The sequence below is a fragment of the Prionailurus bengalensis genome, chromosome D3, assembly GCF_016509475.1.
Source record: "Prionailurus bengalensis isolate Pbe53 chromosome D3, Fcat_Pben_1.1_paternal_pri, whole genome shotgun sequence".
Classification (NCBI taxonomy): Eukaryota; Metazoa; Chordata; class Mammalia; order Carnivora; family Felidae; genus Prionailurus; species Prionailurus bengalensis.
Window position 1 is genome coordinate 28,624,205 of NC_057356.1, and position 25,892 is coordinate 28,650,096.

At 46.3% G+C, this 25,892-nt stretch overlaps 1 protein-coding gene across 7 annotated transcripts in view; it reads left to right on the forward strand.

Annotated features, from left to right (window-relative positions):
* The first annotated feature begins 997 nt into the window (after positions 1–997).
* The window catches only part of DGCR2 (DiGeorge syndrome critical region gene 2), a 100,718-nt gene continuing 75,823 nt past the window's right edge, over positions 998–25,892 (forward strand). For 3 of the 7 annotated variants that reach the window (XM_043558105.1, XM_043558108.1, XM_043558109.1), the window contains exon 1: positions 1,011–1,354. In XM_043558105.1, coding sequence (XP_043414040.1) covers positions 1,276–1,354 — 79 coding nt within the window. In that variant the 5' untranslated portion in view covers positions 1,011–1,275. Of the gene's footprint in view, positions 1,355–25,892 lie in introns of all 7 variants that reach the window. The other 4 variants (XM_043558104.1, XM_043558106.1, XM_043558103.1 and 1 more) reach the window with 2 other exon arrangements.

Here is a 25,892-nt window from a genome sequence, read left to right on the forward strand (position 1 = left end):
CCAGGCCTTGTGTGCATGGCTGGTGGTCCTTCCATTGGACAGCCTGCTCCTCTCCTACTGAGGACACTCCCATTTGCCGTGCCCTCTTCCACAGTCACTCTGTTCCCTGACAGGTGTGAGGTCAACACTGGAATCGTCTCCTGAGCCTTTCCTCTATGCAGACGTGGCCTGCTGTGGCAGCAGCTGTGCCCAGCATTCCTTCCCCCTCCTCCCACATTGTGTAGGCAGAGTTCTTCCTCCAGAGGCCAGCTTTGCTCCACAGTCTAAGATCTGGGCTTCCTTGTCAGCGCTCCTTGTAGAACACTCCTTTAGGCTATTTCTTCATCTGAAACATTTTCAGTAGTGTGTGCTGGTTCCTTACAGGGTGGCTCCTCCATTCCCCCATCTCCCTACTTCCTCAAAGCATGTCCGGGTTCCTCCAGTTTTCCTTATCCCTTTTTCGCAGCGGTTCTTTTTAAAGACCACTGTAGGGAGCACTCTTGGGCTGCTGACAGGACCTGGGCCTGCAGGTATGCAAGGTGTGAAGACCCCTTCTTCACCCGGGACCACTTTGGCTCCTTGTCGCTCCCCTCGTCCTTCACGCTCAGCCCTCCAGGGCCACTCCCTGCCCCTCCGCGCCCCACCTCATCAGCCCCACTGCACCCCGACCCTCTCTGTGTCCGTCAGCTTGGCCCCGTTACCCCTCCCCCACGCCCTTGCCCAGCGCGTCCAGAGCTCGTAACCTGGCCCTTGGCGGGCCCTACCACCCAGGCTCCACCCCCGAGCCCCACCTCTCTGCATAACCAATGGTACACTTCACTCCTTATAGTTCCGCCCACCCGTCGAGCCCGCCTCTCGGTTCCCGCCCCCACCACCTTCCCAGCCTTAGGCCTCGCCCCTTTCGGGTACAACCGTCCAGGCTCCGCCCCCTACACTGCCAAGGGTCCGCACGCATTGGGAGCGTGCAGGCCACGCCCCCTGCCTCGGCACTCATTGGCGGGAGCCGGCGTCGCGGGCGGGGGGCGGCGCGGAGCTGAGCAGGACGGCCGCCATCTTGCGCGGAGCCGGAGTCGGAACCCGAGACTGAGGCCGAGAGTGCGCGCGAGCCCGCGGCCAGTGTAGCCGTGGCTTAGCCGGAGCCTTCTCCCGCTGCCTTTCCGCGCCCGGCCCCTAACCCTCAGCCCGGCCCGGTTCCCTAACCCTCAGCCCGGCTCGGTCCCCTGACCCTCAGCCCGGCCCGGTCCGGCCTCCCCGCGGGGTCACGCGGCCGCCCCGGGGACGATGAACGGAGGATAAATGGTGCCCAAGGCAGACAGCGGTGCCTTCTTGCTGCTCTTCCTGCTCGTGCTCACCGTCACCGAGCCGCTGCGGCCAGGTGCGCGGCGCGGTGGGCGCGGCGCGGTGGGGGCGATGTGTGGGGGCGGGGCAGGGCGGGCGGTGTGCGGGGCCGGGGTCTCCCGGGATCTCCCTCCACCGGGCGGGGCCCCGGTAGGGCGCCTCTGAGGCCTGCCCGCGGGCCGCCGTGCCCCCCGCCCGGGACCGTGCCGAGAGTTTTACCTGGGCTCCGAGCGCTTCTCACATCATGGAACTTTGTTCTCGAGGGGATGTTACCTTTGGATCCGTGTCCGTGGAGCGCTGCGTGCTTTGAGATTGACCGAAGCGAGAGTGGTGTGCGGGGCCCGACCTAACTTCTGGGGCCTGGGAGTTCTCTGGCGGAGGAGCTGCGCCCCTGGGGCGCGCCCTCCTTGCCCAGCGGCTGGGGTCAGGCTGGAGTGCTGGGGTCGAGAGAGCAGCTCGTGGAGACACATGGTTTTTTTTTCCCATGTTATTCCTCAGCAGTGCTTTTGTGCCAGCGCCTCGGCCCTGGAAACTCCTTGGCTGGAGAGCGGTAGCCGTGTCGCTTATTGTCACTCAGTGAGGTGTTGTAGCTGAGAACTCAGCTGAGAGATCGATCCGAGGAGGTACTAGGAGTCCGCCAAGCGTCGCACTCAGAAAGCAAGCTAGCTTCCTGGGGCAGAGACTCGTGCCGCGCGCGGCCGGGTCTCCGCCGTCGGAGCTTAGACATTGCCAGGCACTTAGAAGTGTACCTTGTATGTGATGATTAAATGCTTTTGGAACTCCCTTTGGAGCTTGTGTTTTTATAAGTAAGCTTGTGGTGGGGAATCAGAATCATGGCAGCCAGAAGGTCCAGGATAATTTTTATCTCTGTTTCTTGTGTACCCCCTCCTCCATTGAATGCAACAAAAAAATCAAATCCCCAATTGCAGGGCAGATTTATTCATCAAGTACAGGAGGCTCGGTGCTGGGGGCCCACAGAGTGCTTTTAGTGGTCTTCTTTTAAAATCAGCAAGGAAAAAAAACCCTGACCGTTTAGGTCAAAGAAAATGTTATGCACATTCAAATTTATTTAGCTTTATACTATTGCAGTTGAAAAGTATGATTCTTAGTAATCTCTTATGGCGGAAGGAGCCCATGAAGGCCAAAGTGTCCAGGGCTATTGTCTGTGAGCTCTGTCAGGTCTCTGTAAAAACAGGCTGGGGAGCACAGTGGAGTGCCACCCTCCTTAATGCCTCAGCCAAGGCGCTCATACCAGACATGACACACCTCTCTGCCTTTGTCATCCTAAATAGACTGCTGTCTCCTCCCCAGTGTTTACTTGGTGGCCAAGGCCCTGGGCCCCTGCTCAACCTGGAGTCTTTCCAGTGATGCTTCTCCGGGCTCCCTGAGTAGAGCTGGTTGCTCGCTGCTTCTGATGGTTCCCTCAGCAGCAGGGTGACTGGTGGGATGGCCTCAGTAGGAATGGTAGCCAGAAAAAGGGCGAGTTGTGGAGAGAGTACTGAATGGGCCCTTGAGGTCCAGAACCAAAGCATTTGTGGCTCCTTGTGATTAAGTTCTTTAGAAAACATGTTTATATCTGTAGAGAAGTGAGACATTCTCTTTTGGCTCTTGGGTCCTAGTTCTGCTTATCAGGTCACTGGACTCAGGGGCCAAGCCACACATCATGCCTGTCTTCCTTGGGGTGCCTCTGGTTCCAGGTCCAGCACCACCTCTCTGGATGATAGAGGTGACCAACGTCCCCAACTCCCTTTCCTTTGCTGTCTGTCCGGGTATCCTGCCAACTGGCCAGCAACAATTCAGAAAGTGTAAATTCTGTCTGCCTACCACTAGGGATGCTCAAATGAATTGAGTAAATCCTTTTCTCTAGGAGTGCCCTTTAGGTACGGAAGCAGAAACTAGGTATAGATCAGGCTTGAGTGTGGGGGCTAAGAGGCAGGCAGTCCAGGTGGCCAGTCTTTTGTACCTTTGAAGCAGGGGAGGGCTTTATAGGAGACCTCACACTTAGGTCTGAGCTGGGGTAAGGAGGTGGCTCTGGTTGAAGGGGCAGATTATCCCATTGTATTCATGACTTTCCAGATTAGAACTTTGCAGTGGTTCCTAATGGTGTTTTGAGTTGCCTTGCAAACCCTGGGGGGTTTGCTGGTTTCCTGATTTTGGCTGGTTGTCTAGGGCCAGTCACACTCTGGGTTAGAGGTTCTCTTTTGCAGGGTTGTGTGTGCTCTGTGTCCTTCCAGGCAGGGTGCTGCTGGCTGATGCTTGTGAAGGAGGGCTTCCCTGGTCTTCACCTGCATTCTTTCTGTTGGAGTCCCAGCTTAGACCCGTACTTGAGTGTGAGGAGGGCATCAGGCAGAACCTACTTTCCAGGGGAGGGAGTCCTTGAGGACTGAGGCCAAGCCACTTTTGATTCTTCGCTGGTGCAGGCCAGAGTGTGAAGGCTTTCACAGAGTGGCGGCAACAAGAGAGCTCTGAATTTGACCTTTTGGCAAAGTTTTTGTTTTTGTTTTTTAAATGCGTATTTGATCTTGGTTGATTGAAGATGTGTTACATGCCAGGTGCTGTTTTAATGTGTAGTAAAATGTGCATTGATTACCTCTCAGGTGATCCCTGTGAGGTAGATGGCTGTTATTAGCCCCATTTTATAGATGGGGAAATAAACAGAGAGCTCATGAAAGTAAGTGGCCGAGATGAGATGTCAGTCCTAGATGTCTGGCCCATCATGTGCCCTTGGCTGAGGCTCTGTCTACTCCGGCTGTGTTTGTCCTGCCCCGGCCTTAACCCCAGCTGTGGAACTCCAGGCCACATCTCTTCCCTCGATAGACCAAGTGGTTCTCCAGGTGAGCACAGACCCTTTTCCATCTGAATACTCTGATCTGAGGTATAGAACCAGTTCTCTCCCCAAATCCCCTTTGTGGTTAGCCATAATGACCAACGGTGGTGTCTGTTATATCCGCTGGGGGTGTGGTGAGAAGGGTAGGTTGGAGATCTCTTCTGAGGAACGACAAGCATGGAGGGGCTTTTGGGGGACCAGTGGCCATGGTGTCATCTCATTGACCTTTTCTCCATCTGTGCAGAGGATGCAGCAGCAATTGCTGATTCTAAAACTGTTTTTCTCGTTGACGAAAGAAAATCATGCCATGGTTTTAGCTACAGCTTTGTCCAGGGTGACCCCACCATACATGGCTGAGAAAACATTTGCCTTCCCCATGTGAGCTGTGTCTCAGCTGAGCTCCCCAGCCCTGTAAAAACCTTGTGTTCAGTGAGGCTGCCTGATGAGGTAGCAAGACTGGAAGCTGTCTTCCTTGTACTGTTGGAAAAGCTGGCTGGAGAGGCAAATGACTTGCATAAGGTCGCACAGCTGGTGAACAGCATAGCTAGCATTCAAACCTGGGTGAATTCACTCCAAGTTCAGGGTTCTTTCCCTTTTGTCATTAGGAACCCAGAGGGGCCTGCTGTCTGTGCTAAATTGATAAATCTTCAGTGAACTAACCTAGTGGCCACAGCACCTTTCCTCTGGAGCAGCACATGGGTTAGTGAAGGGGAAGAGTGTGGATATTTTGCAAGCAGATGTGGCTGAAACTCATAGAAATAGCTGGGAAGTTGAACCTGCACCTGGGCTTGCCAGGCGCTTTCTGAGTGAGCTCTTTCCTTTACAGCCCACCACCTTGTAACACTGTAGAACTTGCTTCATTGGCTGGTTGTGCTTTCAGCTTAAGAATTTCATTCTTTTTAGTTGAAAAGGGGTGTTAACATATTTTCCAACCTCACTAGCTAACGAAATGTCTTTTTTTTTTTTTAACATATAAAGAAAGTTTTTATTTGGAAATAATTTCAAACTTACAGAAAAGTTGCAAGAATAAAATTCATGCCAAGAATACCTGCGTACTCTCTACCCAGGCTTACCTATTGTCAGCATTTTACCTTACTTGCCTTCTTCTTCATGTGTGCATGTGCGTATGTACGTATGCACACACATAATTTATTTTCTGAATCATTTGAAAGTAAGTGGCCCTTTCTCCCTGAACACTTTGGCCACTGCAGAGAGCAGGAGGAGACTCCTGGTACTTGATGTCCCTCGGGAGACGAACGGTGATGCCTCCCCACAGCCCTGTAACAAGCCCTCACAACAACCTGCTGTGTCTGGGCACTGTCACCAGCTACCACCTGCTGTGTGCTGGGCACCATCACCACGGGAAAGTATTGAGGGCACAGGAAGCACTGTGGTTAAAGCTCCGGTTGGCCCAGGTGGCAGCGAATCAGGGTTATTATTTCAGTTGGTGCTTCTGGTCTTAGGAATGAAGAATGTGCTGCTGTTGCACACTTCGCCAGATGGGTCTGCACCTACTTGCTGCTGTTACGCTGTACCTTTCCTGTTCCTCTGACCCAGATTGCTCTTGCCTGCAGCCTTCCCTAGTCCTGCTTCTCAGGCTAGCTCACTTGCACTTTTCCTCACCGCTTTGCTCTCCTAGGCAGTTTGGCAGCACTAAGGCTTGTGCTTCTTTAGTTAGCCATCATGGCAGGTGATCTAGTTAGCCGTCCTTGCACAGGTGATCTCTTACCTCCCTTTGGTACTTGGTGTAGGGAAACATTGGTTCTTAAGTGGAATGTATCAGTGACAACATTTAGGACCTACTAGTTAGCAAGGGACTGATTAAGTGTCTTTGGTACACTGCCAAATTGTTCCCTCATCACATGTGCTTTTTGTATTTGGGGTGCTAAGATGTTGGTGAGTGGCCCTTTCCTCTTCCAGTCTGCAGAGTGGGTCAATAATCCCGAGAGCCCAATTTTGAGCCAACACTTTGCCAGCGTGATGGATGGATTCAAAGTATGGCTATTTTGTTTTTGGTGTGATTTGCCAGTTGACTTGGGGTGTTTAGTGAAATCATATCTTGTCCTGCTGCTCCAAGCTGGGCTGTGTGTTCCATCATGTGGGACATGTTTCCCCAACAGGGTAAGTCCAGGGGAGGGTGAATGGCCTGTGCAGTGAGCTGTGGACACAGTGTCCTGCGGCTTCTGGGCATCGACCTGGGAGGGAGGAAGCCCAGGTCTGGTGTTGCTTCACACAAGCTGTTTGTAGAGCCCAGTGTAGTGGGTTAAGAGTGTGAACCCTAGATTGCATGGCTGGGAGTCAGGACCCACTCTGCTGTCCACTCTGTGACTGTGCTGAGCCTCATTTTCCTTATCTGTAATGCAGACAAAACAGAACATAGCTGAGAGATGCTATGAGAATTAAAATCAATGGGTATACAGTTCTAACACATCCTGACAAAAAGGCCGTTCATGTTAGCTCCGGATGGACTTTAGAGAGTGTAGGGACCCCCTGAAAGTCTGGGTGCATGGGTGTGTGTGCATAAGGGCATGTTTCTTAGGAGAGAGCCCCCACCTGGGAGGCAGCAGAGTGAAGTGGCTTTGAGCACTGTCTGACACACAGTGAGCGCTAAATGAGTCTAGCCATTCTCATGGTCTGAGAGGGGGTGTGTGTGGCTTCCTAGAGCCCCCAAAACAGCCGCAGTGCTTTGGACAGGGCTAGGATTGTTCATACTGACACGTTTTACTCTTTGTCACGTTCATGTTGTGTCCCCTGGGCTTAGTTTGGCACAGAGTGGGCACTCAGAAATCAGTTATTGAACAAATGCACAAATGGCTATTTATATTTTGACATAAAGAGCAACAGCTCCCTTAGCCAGCGGGCCTCGCAGCTGCCCCTGGTGGGGGTGGTGAGGATAAGGGCCTTGTGGCCGCCTGCAAGAACGCCTTTGGAGGACCAGTGTGTTTGGGGTGGGGGAAACTGTAGGCCAGCTGGCCTGGGCCCCCACTGCGGAGAGCTTCTCCTTCCTGCAGGGGTGAGCTGGGCTGTGAGGTGAGAGCAGGTGAAGACTTCTCACAAATGTGGATCCTTTTTGAAATTTACCAGCCACCCAGCCTAGGGTTGTTGGTGGGGGGAGGGGGGAGGTTGGTCAGGAAGCCTTTGGGGTGGGTGGGCCGGGCTTCCTCTCGAATGGACTTGCTTGGCACCGAGGCTTGAGAACCGGACTTATCCCTGCATGAGGACATGGCTTGCCCTTCCCTGGGCCATTGCACAGTACAGGCCTGGCTTCAGAGCTGGTAGGTGCAAGAACTGCCACGCTTGCCCTTCTCTGCCTGGTGTGGCCTTTCTTCAGCCAGCGTGGACTGGTCATTGTCCTCACAGCTTGGACTGGTCATTGTCCTCAATTCCAGATCCTGACAGCCAGCCATTAGTTTGATCAGCTTGTCATCTGTCTGCTCTCAGCTGTTGACAGGTCCATGTTGGATAGGGCTGAGAGCGGAGCCCCAGTGGGTATGCTGGATGGAGAAAGCCTCCAGGTGTCCACCCTATTCCTCCCTGTCTTAGAAGCCTTATTCCCGAGGGGACCTTCCATAGGAATTTGTGGCTGTGGAGAGGATTGCTTGGGGCTCCCTGGGGCACTGGACAAGGGGCAGAGGCCACTGCAGAGGGTGTCCCAGAGGGTCAGCTGGGAGATGGGAGGTTCCAGGACCCCCAGTACTTAGATTGAAATCAGGTGTCCTGATGTGGACGCCTTTTGAATGCTGCTAGTTGCTTCCTAGGGTCTCTGGGTTGGTTAATTTATCCCTGGCTCTGTGGTCTTATAAGGCAGAGCAAGAGAACTGGAAGTACCTGAAAGGGATGAGGTTTGTTTAGGGCCAAAGCAGGGCCTGTGCTGCAAACCCCAGTGGTTTGTTGGCCACTCCTTCAGATTCTCTCTCCACACCATCAGTGAGGGTGGGATGCACACATGCAGACTGACCAAGTGAGCCACAGTGAAAGCCCAGGACAGTTTGGAAAAATGTTGATTTTTTAAAAAAATATTTACAAAAATTTCATACATGGAATATTTTACATAAATGGAATTATACTTTTTATGGAAACTTACTGAGTTTTTCAGTGGACAAATGTTCTGGAGATCTTTGTACACATAGTTGTACATCATTTCTTTTAGATGGACTTTGTGAGAACTTTTTCAGTCTTTTTTTTTTTTTTTTTAAGTTTACTCATTTATTTTGAGAGAGTGTATGCACATGAGTGAGTAGGGGAGGGGAAGAGAGAGAGGGAGAGAGAGAATCCCAGGCAGGCGCCTTGCTGACAGTGCAGAGCCTGATGCAGGTTCATACTCACAAACCCTGAGATCAGGACCTGAGCTTAAATCAGGTTTTGAACACTTAACAAACTGAGCCCGCTCAGGTGCCCCTCCTCAGTTTTATTTTGTTTTGCCTGTGGAGTCTGGTCCTGGGAGAGTCCTCTTACCTAAACTTTTCATCAACCAGAAGTTCAGTGAGATTTACAGTTAAAGATGGCATGGCCAAGAGGCTGACGGGACCTAACTCTTAAAGTACACAGGCAGTACTTCCAACTGGCTGTTCCCAGACTCTCATGTATTTGTCTCAGTCTAAACCTATATCTGCAGCAGCTCCAGGTTGGGATCCTGGTTTTCACATGTATTTATGCTATAACTCAAATTTGTGTGCTTATTTATCTAAGTGGTATAATTTCACCAAGGATAATTTAGAGTTAGAGTGGCCTAAATGGGGAACATTGATACGAACAAAATTATTCAGTTGAGAGGTGCCTTAAGGGCGAAAATGAAACCAAATCTCAAAGATCCAATGGTCAGCATTTTTTTTTTATTGGTATGAGGAAGCTTAATCCCAAAAAGAATTAAGATTTCAAAATATCTTCCTTCAGAGGGAGGCAGAGAGATACTTCTTTTTTTTTTTTTTTTTAATTTTTTTTAACGTTTATTTATTTTTGAGACAGAGAGAGACAGAGCATGAACGGGGGAGGGTCAGAGAGAGGGAGACACAGAATCCGAAGCAGGCTCCAGGCTCTGAGCTGTCAGCACAGAGCCTGACGCGGGGCTCGAACTCACGGACCGCGAGATCATGACCTGAGCTGAAGTCGGCCGCTTAACCGACTGAGCCACCCAGGCGCCCCGATACTTCTTTTTTTTTTAAAAAAAACTTTCTACTTTGGGGATGTCCATACCTACGGAAAAGTTGCAAGACTAGTACTATGAACTCCACCTTTATATAGTTCACCTAGATTCACCAGTTGTTAACATTTGACTCACCACACATTTGTGGGCATACATGTGTGCATACTTGAAACTAAGTTGGAGGCATCACAACCCTTCATTACTAAATCCCTCAATTTATATTTCCTAAGAACAAAGCCATTCTCTTATAAGCAGAGTATAGTTAGCAAATCTAGGAAGTTTGACATCGATGTAGTACTGTTAGCCATGTCCCCGTTTTGCCGGTTGTCTGATTACAACATATTTTTCCAAGTCAGGATCCGACCTGGTATCATGTATTGCATTTAATTTTGATGTGTGTTTAATCTTTTAAAATCTGGAAAAGCTTCCTGTCCTTGTCTTTTGTATTATGGACTTATGAAAGAGTACAGGGAGCTCTTTTATTTTTTTAAAAAAATTGAATGTTTATTTTGGGGGGGGAGTGGCAGAGAGAGAAGGGAGACCGAATCAGAGGTAGGCTCCCTATTCTGAGGTGTCAGCACAGCCCTGACGAGGGGCTCGAACTCACAAACCGTGAGCTCATGACCTGAGCCAAAGTCAGACGGTTAACTGACTGAGCCACCCAGGCACCCCTACAGGCACTCTTTTATAGAATATTCCTCATTTTGGGTTTATCAGATTATTTCCTTGTGATCAGATTCAGTTGATGCATACTGGCAGGTGTGATCCCCCAGATCATTGAGTCCTTCTCATTGCATGCATCTGGAAACACAGCCCATTGGTTTGTCTCAGGAGTGGTGATATTACTCTTGGTCATGTGGTAGGGTGGCATTGGCTGCATTTCTCTGGGGGAAATGTGGCTTTCCCCCTTTGTGATGGGCAAGTAGAGATATAGGCTTGCCCATTGTTTTTCAGCATCTATTAATGATTCTGGCCTGAACCAATTGCCACTGTGATGATTGCTAAATGGTGATTTGTTCTTACTTTTTCTTTTAGTAGTAGTCTACTATCAAAGAGAATTGTCTTCCTTTTCATTTTTTACTGTCTGTATGGATTCATGGATTCTTCTTTCTGTTCAGTGTGTTACATGGTCTGTTAGCATGATTCATATTTAAAATTTTAATGTTTATTTATTTTTAAGAGAGAAGAGCGTGAACAGGGGAGGGGCAGAGAGAGAGAGAGAGAGAAAATCAGAAGCAGGCTCCAGGCTCTGAGCTGTCAGCACAGAGCTCAACGCAGGGCTTGAACTCATAAACCACGAGATCATGGCCTGAGCCAAAGTTGGATGCCTAACTAACTGAGCCACCCAGGTGCCCCAGTCATGATTCATTTTGATACTTACATTGTAATTAATACAGGAAGGGAAACCCCTATAGGCTGGCTTCTGCATCCTTCTGACGTGTCCTCATCCATTTTGAATGTTCCTTATTACCAGGCTCAACTTGTATCTTTCCTGCCCCAGGCATTTTTCCATGGAACACTGGTTCCTTTTAGTGGGAGATGGTATTTAGAAGGCAAGATTTTGGTGCTAGGTGAGTTTATTGCTCCTCGGATGATGTTGCTACTAGACCTTTCAGTCTACTTGGGGTGTATGTGCATGCACATCTGTCTGTCTCTGTGCATGTGTGTGTGTGTGGATCTTGTCTGTATGTGTGTCTTTTTGTGTAAATTCATACTGTTTCTTTTAAAAAATTTTTAACATGTTTATTTATTTTAAGAGAACACATATGCATGCAATCTGGGGAGGGGGAGAGAGAGAGAGAATCCCAAGCAGGCTCTGTACTGTCAGCCCAGAGCCTGACATGGGACTTGGTCTCACGAACTATAAGATCATGACCTGAGCTCAAATTGAGAGTCAGATGCTTAACTGACTGAGCCACCCAGGTGCCCCCATACTGTTTCTTTTGGTTAAAACCCAGCATCATAGGGTCTTGCCTGTTTTCCCTGTTTCGTATTTCTACAAGTGAGAACTCTGGCTTCCAACAACATCAGTAGATTTACTTATTTGCTTAGTCCTACAGTGTGCAGAGAATAGTTTCAGAAGTGCTATACTCATTGTCACTACCACAGCCAACCCAACTGAGTAAGATTTTGGATTTTTTTTTTCTTTTTGCAACTCATTTTGTCTGTAGACTGATAGTATATGCTCAGTGTACTGGGTCCAAAAGCTACTTCGATTAATTTTTTTCACTCTTCTGTGTGTTTGTTATACAGTTAGGTTCAAAACTGAGTTTATTTTATTTATTATTATTTTAATTTTTTAATGTTTATTTATTATTGAGAGACAGACATAGAACGTGAGCAGGGGAGGGGGAGAGAGAGGGGAAGACACAGAATCTGAAGCAGGCTCCAGGCTCTGAGCTGTCAGCACAGAGCCTGATGTGGGGCTCGAACTCACAAACTGTGAGAGATCATGACCTGAGCCAAAGTCAGTCGCCCAACCAACTGAGCCACCCGGGTGCCCCAAAACTGAATTGATTTTAAACTGCCTTTACTAAATAAAAAATATTGAGAGAGGTAATTACTATAATCTCATTATTATAACAAGCTTCTATTTCGTCATACTAATCAGTAAAGAAACATCTCATTTTTTAATAGGTTGTATTTTCCTGGGTAAATTAGAAATCATTTTTATGACTAGATATTTATAGTTTTAGCAAGTCAGCTCATTAGTGTCAATTGCTATTTGCTTAAAATATTTTTTCCAATTTTGTTTCTCGGGTTTGAAGAGTATTATGTATGTTGAATAAATGACCATTCAGCATCAGTAAAAAGAAAGGCCAAGTAAAATTTATAACAAACAATTACATTCCTTAGATTTTAGCATTAGTAAATGCTATTAATCAGCTTTTTAATTTTGTTAACCTTAAAATCTTTTTTTTTTTTAAGTTTATTTTTGAGGGGGGGGGGGGAATGTTCACACTAGTGGGGAAGCAGCAGAGAAAGAAGGAGAGAGAAATCCCAAGCAGGAGATTTGAGCGGGGCTCAAACCCATGAACCGTGAGATCATGACCTGAGCCAGAGTTGGGTACTTAACCAACTGAACCATCCAGGTACCCCAACTTTAAAATCTTCTGATGGAGCGTATCAGAAACTACTTTATAATACTAACTGCAGTGTGGTATCTTGGATTGGATCCTGCAATAGGAAAAGGAACAGCTAGTGGAATTCTAATAATGTGGAGTTCAGTTCATAGAAAAGTACCAATGTTAGTTTCCTAATTATGCCAAATGTGTCATGGTAGTGTGTAGTATAAGATGTTAACAACCAGGGAAACTGGATGAGGGTACATGGGAACTTTTCTGTAAACCTAAAATTATCCTATAGTCAAAAGTTCATTTGAAAAGTTATTTTGCGATAATTGAATACTTAAAAATGAATTATTCTTCATTTGAAAGAGTCCTGAGACCTTGTTACCCTAGTTTTTTTTTTTTGTTTGTTTGTTTTTTAATTTTTTTTTTCAACGTTTATTTATTTTTGGGACAGAGAGAGACAGAGCATGAACGGGGGAGGGGCAGAGAGAGGGAGACACAGAATCAGAAACAGGCTCCAGCCTCTGAGCCATCAGCCCAGAGCCTGACGCGGGGCTCGAACTCCCAGACCGCGAGATTGTGACCTGGCTGAAGTCGGACGCTTAACCGACTGCGCCACCCAGGCGCCCCAGCCCTAGTTTTGTCAGTGACAATTTTGTAGGTACAATTTTGTCAATCACTCTTTCTAATTTCAGTTTCTTTTTTGGGAAGATAAGTGGAGGGCTTATATGTTCGAGGTTTGTTTAATTACTTCCAGTCCTACCACCCTCCACATGGCATCTGCCACGTGCTGATAGTCTCTGGAGTGTGTGGTGATGTGGGGGAGCTGCCTGAAGGTAGGGTCAAGGTTGGCCCAGGAGTTTGGGCATAGTTGTGCACATACTTTATCCAACAGCCCTATTTTGGAGGGAGACAGTGAGGCAGGTGTTAGGTCCATTTTAGAGATTGGGATGCTGAGGCCCAGAGAAGATAATCACCTTGCCTGGTGGCATCCCTTGGCTTTTAAGTAGAAGAAGCAGAAACTGGAAATCAAAGATTGTTCTCTTGAGCTGGATGCTCTGCCTCTTGCACCATGAGTCCAGAATAAGAAGAAAGAGCTGCATGGCTGTGGGGGACTGAGTGGAGATAGATGCACCTGCGAAGGAGGAGGCATCTTGTCACTCATGGCTTCTGGCTCCACCAACTTCTCATGTGGACCCTGATGGTGTCCCAGCTCTTTGGACCTGGCTGACCAATTCCAGGAGTTAGTGTTTGCAGCCTCCTCCAGTGACCACACCACCCTCTGATTGCAGTCAAACAAACGTGGACATTTTAAGAAGCTTGGGAGTCTTGTTCATAATCTTAACCTGTCACCCCTTTATGGATTTTGAACCATATGGCTAGATTATCTTTTAAGAAGCATTAATAAAAGTTAATAATCAGAGCAAGGTATTTTAAAGGTTTCATATAAGTAAATGTAAAAATGACAATACTTGTAAAAGCCAGAAAGTAACCCTAAAAATGGTTAGGACCCACAATAAAACAATGTTATAAAATTCTGTCTAGCTGCTGTTGTGTGTTTCTCCTTTATAATTGCAGGGTGAGGTGTGATGCCCTTTTTATAGAAAGCGGTACTCATATCTGCCTTATTTTACAGATGAAGAGACAGCTTGGAAGAGTAAGTGACTTGCCCACAGTCACACAGCTAGTAAGTGGCGGAGCCAGTATTTGAAGCCTGGGAAGCTAGAGCTCCGGCTCTGACATTGCACAGCTTCAGTGGGTACTTCATTACCCTCTGCTCTTTTGCCCTCTGTTCCTTCTCATCTTTCTGCCTGGTCTTTACTGACCTTTCACCTTGAACCTCTTTGCCTACAAGCTTTTCCTTGTCTTCCTCCCATAGCCTTGGCCACTGGTGTCACAGTGCTAACTCCCCATCTCACCTGCCCACAGCTGTGTCCTTGTGACTGTCCTGCAGGCAGCCTCAGGCTTGGCCTGTCAGGAGCTGAAAGCATCCCTTGCTGGCCTGGTCCTGTACTTTTGGCCTCGGTTCTTAGCTGTTGCTAGTGGTATTGTTGTCATCATCACCACCACCACCCTTCTCCTACCCCACCCCCATTTCTGAGCATCATGCACTCTGCTGAGCACTAGGTGTGCAATAGCTTAGTGAACCCTAACAATAAACCTTTTGTTTTTTTAATTTTTTTTTAAGTGTTTGTTTATTTTTGAGAGATACACGGAGCACAGGTGGGGGAGGGGCAGAGAGACAGAGACACAGAATCTGAGGCAGACTCCAGGCTCTGAGCTGTCAGCACAGAGCCTGACGTGGGGCTCGAACTCACGAGCCATGAGATCATGCCCTTAGCCGAAGTCGAGTCGGACGCTTAACCCGCTAAGCCACCCAGGCGCCCCTTGAGTATTCTTTAATGAGACCCATTAATGATAAGCTGTGTGCTTTTGTGAGCTCTTGTGGGGGTTCAAGCAGGTGTCAGAGCTTTGCCCACACTGAGCTAGCCTGAGGGAAGAACTGGAGCAAATCTCTAATGCCTGAGCCTTAGTGGCAGTCTCCTTTTGGAGTGCCTCAGACTTAGAGGCTGCTTTCCTGCAGGAGTTTATTTGGTGTTAATACTTCCCTTGTGACTTTAAAATCCCTTCATGTCTTATCTGTGCTTGTGAGGGTTAGGTACAGCCCACTGTCACCTCATTTTACACATGGGAAACTGGCCCCAGGAGGGTTGTGAAGAGACCTCATCTTGATTTCTTACGTGGGGATAATAAAACTGACCTCGGAGGATTGTTAATTGGGCCCAGGGAAGCAAAGTTTAGGTCATTTGTTTTTTTTAATTTTCAAGTTGTGGTTAAAAAAAACACATAAAATGTACCATCTTAACCATTTTTAAGTGTAGAGTACAGAAGTGTTAACTAAATGCACCCTACTGGGTAACAGATCTTGAACTTTTTCATCTTGCAAAACTGGAACTCCTTACCCACTAACCAACAACTTCCCTTTTCCTTCTCACCTCAGCCCCTGGTGTTGTATTTTCTAAGAGTTTGACTACTTTAGAAACCTCATATCATGCAGTATTTGTCTTTTTGTGATTGGTTTATTTCACTTGGCATAATGTCTTCAAGGTTCATCCATGTTGTGGCATGACAGTTTCCTTTTTTAAGGCTGAATAATATTGGATTGTATGACTATACCACATTTTCTTTATCCATTCATCTGTAAGTCATTTAGGTTGCTTCTGCCTCTTGACTACTGTAAATAATGCTGCGATGAACATGGGTGTACAAGTTTCTCTTTGAGATCCTGTTTTCAGTTCTTTTGGATACATATCCAGAAGTGGGATTGTGGATCATATGGTAATTCTGTTTTTAATGTGGAACCATACTATTTTCCGTGGTTATTGCACCATTTTACAACCCTACCAGTAGTATACAAGGCTTCCAATTTTTCTGTATTCTTGCCAACGCTTGTTATTTTCTTTTCTTTCTTTGTTTAATTTTCGAGAGAGCACGTGCGTGTCCAAGCAGGGGAGAAGGATGGGGGGGTGGGGGTGGGGGAGAGTGAATGAATGAATGAGAGAGAAACTCTTAAGCAGGCTGCATGCTCAGCATGGAGCCCAACATGGGGCTCGATTCCATGACCCTGGGATCATGACCTGAACTGAAATCAAGAGTTGGACACTTAACTGACTGAGCCACCCACATGTCCCAGCACTTATTTTCTATTGATTTATTTTTTGATAGTAGCCATCCTAAAGGGTATGGAGTAACATCTTGTTATGGATTTGGATTCCCCTAATGATTAGTGATGTTGAACATCTTGTCATAATCTTGTTGGCCATTTGTATATTTTCTTTGGAGAAATGTCTAATTCAAGTCCTTTGACCATTTTTAAATTGGATTACTTGTCTTTGTTGAATTGTAAGAGTTCTTTATATATGCTGGATACTAATCCCTTATCAGATACATGATTTGCAGATTGTTTTTCCCATTCTGTAAGGTTGCCTTTTTACTTTATTTCTTTAAGTTTGATGTAGTTTTGTCTACTCTTGCTTTTGTTGTCTGTGCTTTTGTATCTTATCTAAGAAATCGTTTCTAAATCACATGCTGTAAAGCTTTTGTCTTGTATTTTCTTCTAAGGGTTTTATTGTTTTAGGTTCTACATTGATCCATTTTGATTTATTTTTTGTATATAGTGTTAGGTAAGAGTCTAACTTCATTCTTTTGTATATGGATATTTTCTCAGCAATATTTGTTGAAAAGATTGTCCTCTCCTCATTGAATGGTTTCAGGACCCTTGTCAAAAATCATTTGGCTGTATATGTGTGGGTTTATTTCGGAGCTCTTTATTCTGTATCATTGGCCTATATATCTGTGTTTATGCCAATAACACACTGTTTTGATTATTGTAGTTTTGTAATATGTTTGGAAATCAGGAAGTGTGAGACCTTCAGCTTTGTTTTTCTTCTTCAAGATTGTTTTGGCCATTTGGGGTAATTTGAGATTCCATATTAATTTTAAGATAGATTTTTCTATTTTGGCAAAAAATATCATTGGCATTTTGATAAAGAATGCATTGAATCTGTAGATTGCTTGGGTCATATTGGCATCTTAAATTTTCCATTCCATGAACAAGGAACAAGGGATGTCTTTCCATTATTTGTGTTCTCTTTAATTTCATCAGTGTTTTGTAGTTTTTGTATATTGGTATTTCATCTCTTTTGTTTAAGTTTATTCCTAAGTATTTTGTTATTTTCGATGCTCTTGTAAGAGGTTTTTTTTTTTTTAATTTCCTTTTCAAGTTGTTCATTGTTAGCGTATAGAAATACAACTGATTTTAGTGTGTTGATTTTTTTTGTCCTACTGCTCTGCTGAATTTATTCTAACAGTTCTTTTTGTGTGTGGAATCTTTTTTTTTTTTAATTTTTTTAATGTTTATTTTATTTTTGAGAGAGAGAGAAAGACAGAGTATGAGTAGGGGAGGGGCAGAGAGAGAGGGAGACACAAAATCTGAAGCAGGCTTCAGGCTTGGAACTGTCAGCACAGAGTCCGACCCAGGGCTTGATCACATGAACTGTGAGATTATGACCTTAGCTGAAATCAGATGCTTAACTGACTGAGCCAACCAGTCACCCCTTTGGTGGAATCTTTAGACATAACAGATCATGTCATCTGCAAACATATGTAATTTTACTTTTTCCTTTCCAATTTGAATGTCTTTTATTTCTTTTTCTTACCTAATTGCACTAGCTAGGACTTCTAGTGCTTTCTTGCATAGAAGATTGAACTTCATGAGAAACTGCCAGATGTTTTTTTCAGAGTGGTTATGCTATTTTACATACTTACCAGTATTGTGTAAGAGTTCCAGTTGCTCTATAATCTCAGCAACATTTTATGTTGTCAGACTTTTAAAGTTTAGCCTTTCTATTTTGTGGTTCCTATAGTGGTTTTAATTGCCTTTCCCTGTGAATGATGATGTTGAACACTTTTTCACGTCCTTGTTAGCCATTCATGTATCTTCTTTTGAGAAGTGTCTGTTCAAATCTTTTTTTTTTTTTTTTTAATTTTTATTTATGAGAGAGACAGAGCACAAACAGGGGAGGGGCGGAGAGAGCAAGAGGGAGACACAGAATCTGAAGCAGGCTCCAGATGTATATACATGTAATGTATATACATTATATATATTTAATAGTTATATACAATTTATTGAATTGTAGGAGTTCTTTGTATACTCCAGATAAAGTTTTTAGACAGATGTGTTGCAAGTATTTTCTCTTGGTCAGTGACTTACCCATTCTCTTGCTCCACTATAGTTTTTTCTTTTGTGTTTATTTTTATTCTTGCTTAACTGTACTTTTGTTTATTTTATTATTTTTGTAAGTTTATTTATTTTTGAGAGAGAGAGCACGAGCAGGGGAGAGTCAGAGGGGTGGGGGAGAGAGAGAATCCCAAGCAGGCTTTGCACTATCAGCATGGAGCCCGATGCAGGGCTCGAACTCACGAACTGCGAGATCGTGACCTGAGCCAAAATCAAGAGTTGGATGTGTTTAACCGACTGAACCACCCAGACACCCCTGCTTAACTGTACTTTTAAAAGAATCTGGGTTTTCTAATTTAGTACACTAAAATTCTTCTTTTTGGTATATCATTCTTTGAGCTTTGACAAGTGTGTAGGGTCATGGAAGCAATCTCACACTGAAGATGCAGAGCACAGTTTATCACCCCCAAATTCCCACATGCTGCCACTTTATACTTAGCACCGCTCTTTATATTGAGGTTTCCACCTGGAAACCACTGGTTGTTTGATGAATTTCAGTTTATAACATTGTTTTCTTTTATAGGTCATGCTTTTAGAGATGTATGTAAGCATTTTGCCTAACCCAGGTTCACAAAAATTTTATTTTTTCTGCTAAGAAGTTTTATAGTGTTAGATTTTACATGTAAGTCTTTGGTCTGCTTTAATTTCTATATCCTACGTAAGGAATGGGTCAAGGTTCCATTTCTGTTATGTGAATGTCTGGTTTTTCCATCACTTGTGGACAGATTCTTTTTTTCCATTGAATTGTCTTTGCACCTTTGTCGAAAATCAATTGGCCAGGGGTGCCCAGGTGGCTCATTTGGTTGAGTAACTAACTTCGTCTCAGGTCATGATCTCGCAGTTTGTGAGTTTGAGCCCACATTGGGTTTGCTGCTGTCCGCACATAGCCCACTTTGTATCATCTGTCTCCCTCCCTTTCTGCCCCTCCCCTGCCTCACTCTCAAAAATAAAAAAATAAACATTAACAAAAAATCAGTTGGCCACATTTGTGTGGGTCTGTCTCTAGGCTCTGTATTTTGTTCCATTGATCTATGTATCTTTACTGAGCTTTTGATCAAATAAGTTTTAAATTTTAAAGTTTTCAGTTTTTTCTTTTACGGTTCACTCTGTTTCTCGAAGAACTGCTACCCCAAGGTAATAACGATTTTCTGCTTCATTACTAGACTTTGAGCTCTGTGAAGGCAGAGACCTTGTATTTCTTTCTTATTCTGCTCTTCTTGCTTGCATCTAGCACAGCACCTGGCCCCTAGGAGGCACAAGGCTGTGCTAACAGGTTTGTCTTAAGAATTTAAATATAATAATATAGAGGGTGCCTGGATGGCTTAGTTAAGTATCTGACCCTTGGTTTCAGCTCAGGTCATGATCCCAGAGTTGTGGGATCATGGGCTCTGGGCTGATAGCATAGGGCCTGCTTGGGATTCTCTCTCCTTCTCTCTCCCTGCCCCTCCCCTGCTTGCGCTCCCAGGTGTGTGTACCCGCATGTTGGCGCGCTCGCTCTCTCTCTCTCTCTCTCTCTCTCTAACTTAATAATAATAATAATAATAATAATGTATTCGAGGCATTTGATACACTGCCTGACACATGCAAAATGAACATATAAGAATCTGATTTTGCTTCAGCTGTTTCTCTTGAAATGAACTGGTTGTGCTATGGTTGTCATCAAAATGTGGTGTGAGTGGTGGATGAAACTGCCAGTAAATGTTACATCAGAGGCAAGATAGCTATTACTCCAGCCCTATCCCACCCTCTTGTCCCGGTCTTATTCCCACATTTAAACTTTCCCCCACCCCCACCTCCATAAAATATAGACTGCAGATTGCTGTTCTTTGCTTCAAAGTGTTGTTCATTTAATAGAGATGCCTGGTGAATCTGTCTGTCTGTCCTCTTTCAGTTTATCCAGTCCTATGCTTTTCCTTTGGTCTCCCCCTCCTCTTCTAAGATAACTTACTTTATTTTTTTTTTAATTGTTTTTAATGTTTATTTTTGAGACAGAGAGAGACAGAGCATGAACAGGGGAGGGGCAGAGAGAGAGGGAGACACAGAATCTGAAACAGGCTCCAGGCTCTGAGCTGTCAGCACAGAGCCCGACGCAGGGCTCGAACTCACGGACTGCGAGATCGTGACCTGAGCCGAAGTCGGACGCTTAACCAACCAAGCCACCCAGGCACCCTAAGATAACTTACTTCAAGCAGTGCCTTCCTCCCCAAACATCTACCTAAGGAGAAGCCGGAGGACAAGACAAGGCAGGTGGGCCAGTGTGCCAGTTGGGCAGTGTCTGAGGATAGAAAATAAGTCACTTCATCTCCTGGATGTAGAAAATGCTTGTGACTTGTAAAAGATAAATATTGAAGTTTGTCACTATACTGGCGTGGTGTTCTCTGGCATCAACCTTGTGACTCCTTGGCTGATAGGAAAAAGCGACTTCCCCTGTGCTTGGCAGCCCTTCTTCTCCTGTTGGCTCTCACAGCAGAGCTGGGTCACCTTCCTGCCCCTGCCAGGGAGCTGACTCTCACATGGAGGGCTGACTGAGGGTGATTCTCAGTGATTTTCCTCCTGCCCCAGGGCTATTTGGAAATGGTTTGGTGGTCACATGTCTGGGGAGCTACTGGCATTTGGGAAGGAATATCAGAGAATTTTGGTTGTGTTTCGACACCACAATATTTTGGTACATGCTGGCCCTGCGGTCCCTATCCAGCAATCAGACACTCCTTGTCCCTGGGGGTTTGTATTGCTGACCTCCATGGAGGCAAGGTGTTTTATAAATCTGTGTTTTCTGTCTTAACAAAGAGAAAATGGGTCAGAGTCAGAAAGTTTGGACCCAGCCCTCTGAGGATGGATGGGTTAGCCACGCCCAGATCAGAATGCAGGGCATCCTATTTGGGGTGGCTGTGATTCCCCACCTGAGTCCTGATTCCCACTTAGCCAAGTTGGCTTTGAGATAGAGATCTGCATGAAAGAGCCATAGCCTGGTTCCTGGTTCCTGTTTTGCTGCTGTCAAGTTGCCATAGGACATGGAGCCAGGCAGGTCAGCCCTTTCGTGAAGTGAGCTGAGCAGATTAGATGGGTTTTCCAATAAATATAGCAGTCTCTGTCCTTCCTAATTTAAATTTTACTAGTAAAACTTCCTTACTGTAGTTTTCACGAACCACACACATACCATTCCCTCTTGGACACTAGGCCCTCGTGTGAGAATCACAGGGCCAGCTAGTGTCTGAGCTCCTTGCAGTGCGGCATTCAGATGCTGTGTCCTTCCTGCTGCAATCCTGATGCCTGCCAGAGCCGAGGGGTTCCCAGGCCTCCCATTAACAGCAGCCTTACCTGGGCTTCACCGCTGAGCTCAGTGGCAGGCTGTGTTGTGCAAAGTCCCTAGTCCCAACTCCCTGTTCGCATCCTCCCTTTCCCCAGATAGGTTCCTCTAAAGCATTTGCCCCTTCAGGGGGCCTCAGAATCGCTCCGAGGGGCAGGATATGTGAAAGAAACTGTTCATCAACCAAGAGCTGCCACGTTGTGCCAGGAAGCAGGGAGGTTACAGGCAATCTCTCTGGGGCCATGAAGTGACAGCCACTTCGAGGGCCAGTGGGGTTGCAGGGGGATCTATAGGAACTGCTGAGCCAGGGATCCCAAGAACCTGAATAGAGGGGTCATTGGAGGAAGGCTAGAGGTGGCCCTTTGCCTCATGAAAGTGCAAATGGCATTTAGAACTCTGTAGGGAAGGCAAGGAGTTTGTAATATAATCACAGTTTATTCTAGAATGATCTCCTGGGGACCATTCTGAATGCTTGGAAATGCTGTCCTCGTCTCCTAGATCTGCCGTCCCAGATCCGTTCTCTGTCTTGCTGCTGATCAGTGTTCCGATGAAGGTCTCCACTGCTTGCAGCATCCATTCCTGGAGCCATAGTGCATCCCGTGAAGCTAGATTGCCCCATAGTACCTTTTGGTCTTGATCTCCTGCTGGGACCCAGCCGAGCCGAGGGCCCCTTTCCTGCTTTGGTGGCACCTGTCCAGGCTGCACCCTTGGCCTGTAGGCCTTCTCCATGGCCCCTGACTGTTCACGTGCTGCCTATCCAGAGGCCTCATTAAAACCCTTTATTCTTCCCCTCTTCAGGACACAGGTGACTTCTTCAGAAGGCCCTCTTAGCAGGAGTGCCCTGTGTTTTGTATTTTTTGTGATCTGTGTTGTCAGCAGTAGTCTCCGTCCCCTCCTGAAGGTGTCCGGAGCAGACATGCCTGGCTGGCCCAAGTTCCAGCCAGGGAACACCAAGTTCCTGACGTGGTGCTGGACAGGACCCAGTGTCCCAGAGGAACCGTTCTAGAGCTGTCCTGTCACTTGCATGGCAGGGCCTAGCCAGTCCTTATTTCAGATCCTCTTCCCTCTGCTGCTGATGTGTAGTGTGGTCCTGGCTAAATATCCCTGTCTTGGTCCTGTCCTGGGTAGGGGTGGAATGACACCCAGGGGACAGCCCCTCTGGAAGCACCTGTTGGCTCTTTCCGAGGAAGAATGTCAGAGTTACCTGACAGAGGCTGCACTGCCCACCTGGGGGTGGGCTTGCTGGGAGGCTGGGGCCTCCTGGTCCCCAGGCAGGTGCTCCAGCAGGGCAGGGAGGGTTGCATCTGAGGATGCCCCTCTGCTCTGCACACCATTGGAGCAGGCTGTGGGCAGTGGGAGGAGATGGATGGAATTCTCTCCTGGCTGGAAATTTTTGATTTCCTGAGCGACACGGCTGTGGACACGTGTGCTTCCGTTGTACCCGGTGTTCCTCTGTTTCTCTGTGGGCAGATGTAGAGGAGAAACCAATTCCAAACAATTAAAGCCACATACTAAATTTCACACGGTAATTTGAGACAGCTCAGCTTACATAATTTAAAATGAGGCCAAGGCTTGCTGACAAAGAAGAAATTGAATCCAGAGAAAGAATCTGTATTGCAGAGGCATCTAAATTTCTATAGGGCACTAATCCTGTAATTCCCAAATGTTGTAGACTTTAAATAAAGCAGTAGCTCTCCAAATGTGGCCAGGAGTCTCTGGGGTCCCTAGGAGGTCAAAACCATTTTCATAATAATAGCAAGGTGTCATTTGCCTCTTACACCAGTGTGCAGTTTCCAGAGGCCGCTTGACATGTGATTGATGGCTAATGGGTTACATACTTGGGATTCTCTCTCTCTCTCTCTTTAATTTTTTTTTTTTAACATTTATGTATTTTTGAGACAGAGAGAGAGAGCATGAACAGGGGAGGGTCAGAGAAAGAGGGAGACACAGAATCTGAAACAGGCTCCAGGCTCTGAGCTGTCAGCACAGAGCCCGTGGGGCTTGAACCCATGGACCGTGAGATCATAACCTGAGCCGAAGTCGGACGCTTAACCAACTGAGCCACCCAGGCGCCCCCCCCTCTCTTTTTTAATGTTTGTTTATTTTTGAGAGAAAGAGAGACAGAGTATGAGCGGGGAGGTGCAGAGAGAGACGGAGACAAAGAATCCCAAGCAGGCTCCAGGCTCTGAGCTGTCAGCGCAGAGTCTGATATGGGGCTCGAGCTCACAGACTGTGAGATCATGACCTGAGCTGAAGACGGACACTTAACTGACTGAGGCACCCAGGCGCCCCTCTCTCTCTCCTTTTTTTAAAGGATTTTTTTGGGGGCACCTGGGTGACTCGGTTAAGTGCTGACTTTGGGTCAGGTCATGATCTCACGCAGTTTGTGGGCTTGAGCCCAACATCGGGCTCTGTGCTGACAGCTCAGAGCCTGGAGCCTGCTTCTGATCCTGTGTCTCCCTCTCTGTGCCACTCCCTTGCTCACGCTCTGTCTCTCTCTCAAAAATAAAATAAACATTAATTTTTTTTAAATTTTAATGTTTATTTTTGAGAGAGAGAGAGGCAGAACGTGAGTGGGGGAGGGACACAGAAGGAGACACAGGATCTCCAGCAGGCTCTAGGCTCTGAGCTGTAAGCACAGAGCCTGATGCGGGACTCGAACTCACGAACCATGAGATCATGACCTGAGCTGAAGTCGGATGTTCAACCGACTGAGCCACCCGGGCACTCCTAAAATAAACATTTAAATAACACAAAAATAAAAGATTTTTTTAAAGCTGTGGTAAAATGCACATAGCATAAAATTTACCACTCTAACCATTTTTACGTGTATGCTTTGGTGGCATTAAATACATTGACAGTGTTGTACCAGTCTCACCGCTGTCCATCTCCAGAATTCTTTTCATCATCCCAACTGAATGGATACTGAAACTCCGTACCCGTTAAACAATAGCTCTCCATTCTCCCCTCCTCCCAGCCCCTGGTAACCTCTGTTCTTTTCTGTGTCTGAATTTGACTTCTCTAGGCACCTTATATAAGTGGAATCATAGATTGGGGCACCTGGGTGGCTCGGTTGGTTGAGTGTCCGACTTTGGCTCAGGTCCTGATCTTATGGTTTGTGAGTTCGAGCCCTGCCTCGGGCTCTGTGCTGACAGCTCGGAGCCTGGAGCCTGCTTCAGATTCTGTCTCTCCTCCTTTCTCTGCTCCTCCCCCACTCATGCTCGCTTTCTCTCTCTCCCTCTCTCTCTCTCTCTCAATCTCTCAAAAATAAATAAACATTAAAAAAATGTTTTTAAGAAGGGTGGAATCATAGAATATTTGGCCTTTTGTGTCTGGCTTGTTTCACTGAGCATAATGTCCTCAAGGTTCATTCATGTTGTAGTACACATCATGGGGCGCCTGGGTGGCGCAGTCGGTTAAGTGTCCGACTTCAGCCAGGTCACGATCTCGCGGTCCGTGAGTTCGAGCCCCGCGTCGGGCTCTGGGCTGATGGCTCAGAGCCTGGAGCCTGTTTCCGATTCTGTGTCTCCCTCTCTTTCTGCCCCTCCCCTGTTCATGCTCTGTCTCTCTCTGTCCCAAAAATAAATAAACGTTGAAAAAAAAATGTAGTACACATCAGGATTTCCTTCCTTTTTATGACCTGATAATATTCCATTGAACAGATACACTACAGCTTGTTTATGCATTCATCTGTTGGTGAATGCTTGGGTTGTTTCTACTTCTTGGCTATTGTGACTAATGCTGCCATGAGCATCAGTGTACATCAGTGTCTGTCTCCCTGCCTTCACTTCTTTTGGGCATAGAGCTAGGAGTGAAATTGCTGGCTCATATGTGTTTTAACCTTTTTGAGTGTATGCTTGGGAACCTTGTGTTTACAAAATTTCTCAGTTTTGATGCACCTGGGTGACTCGGTTGAGCGTTCAACTCTTTATCTCGACCCAGGTAATAAGATTAGGCTGCATCAGGCTCTGGGCTGACAACCTGGAGCCTGCTTGGGGTTCTCTTTCTCTGCCCCTCCCCCACTCGTGTGCACTCTCTCTCAAATAAATAAACATACAAAAAAAACAAAATTTCTCAGTTTCAATTTCTAATACAGTAAACGTTGGTGGATATAATCCTCCTACACCAAAGGTCTTTGGGGTCCTCAGAAATTTTAAGCATTAAAGGAGTTTGAGAATGAAAACATTTGAGAACTGCTTAATGAGAAAGAAGTGCTTATTTTGGTACTGTGGCCTTTGCACCTACATGGTTAGGGCATAGCTTATTCTGAAAAGTGTCAACAATCCATTGGCTAAGAAGAACTTGTCTGTGTCTCCCATTTTATAGCCAGAATACAGGCATTACAAGAGAAAGCTGGGGGCAGGACCTTGGCAAAAGCCAGTAGTGGGAAGAGGGGGTGACTATTTTTGAGCAACTTCAGATTTGGC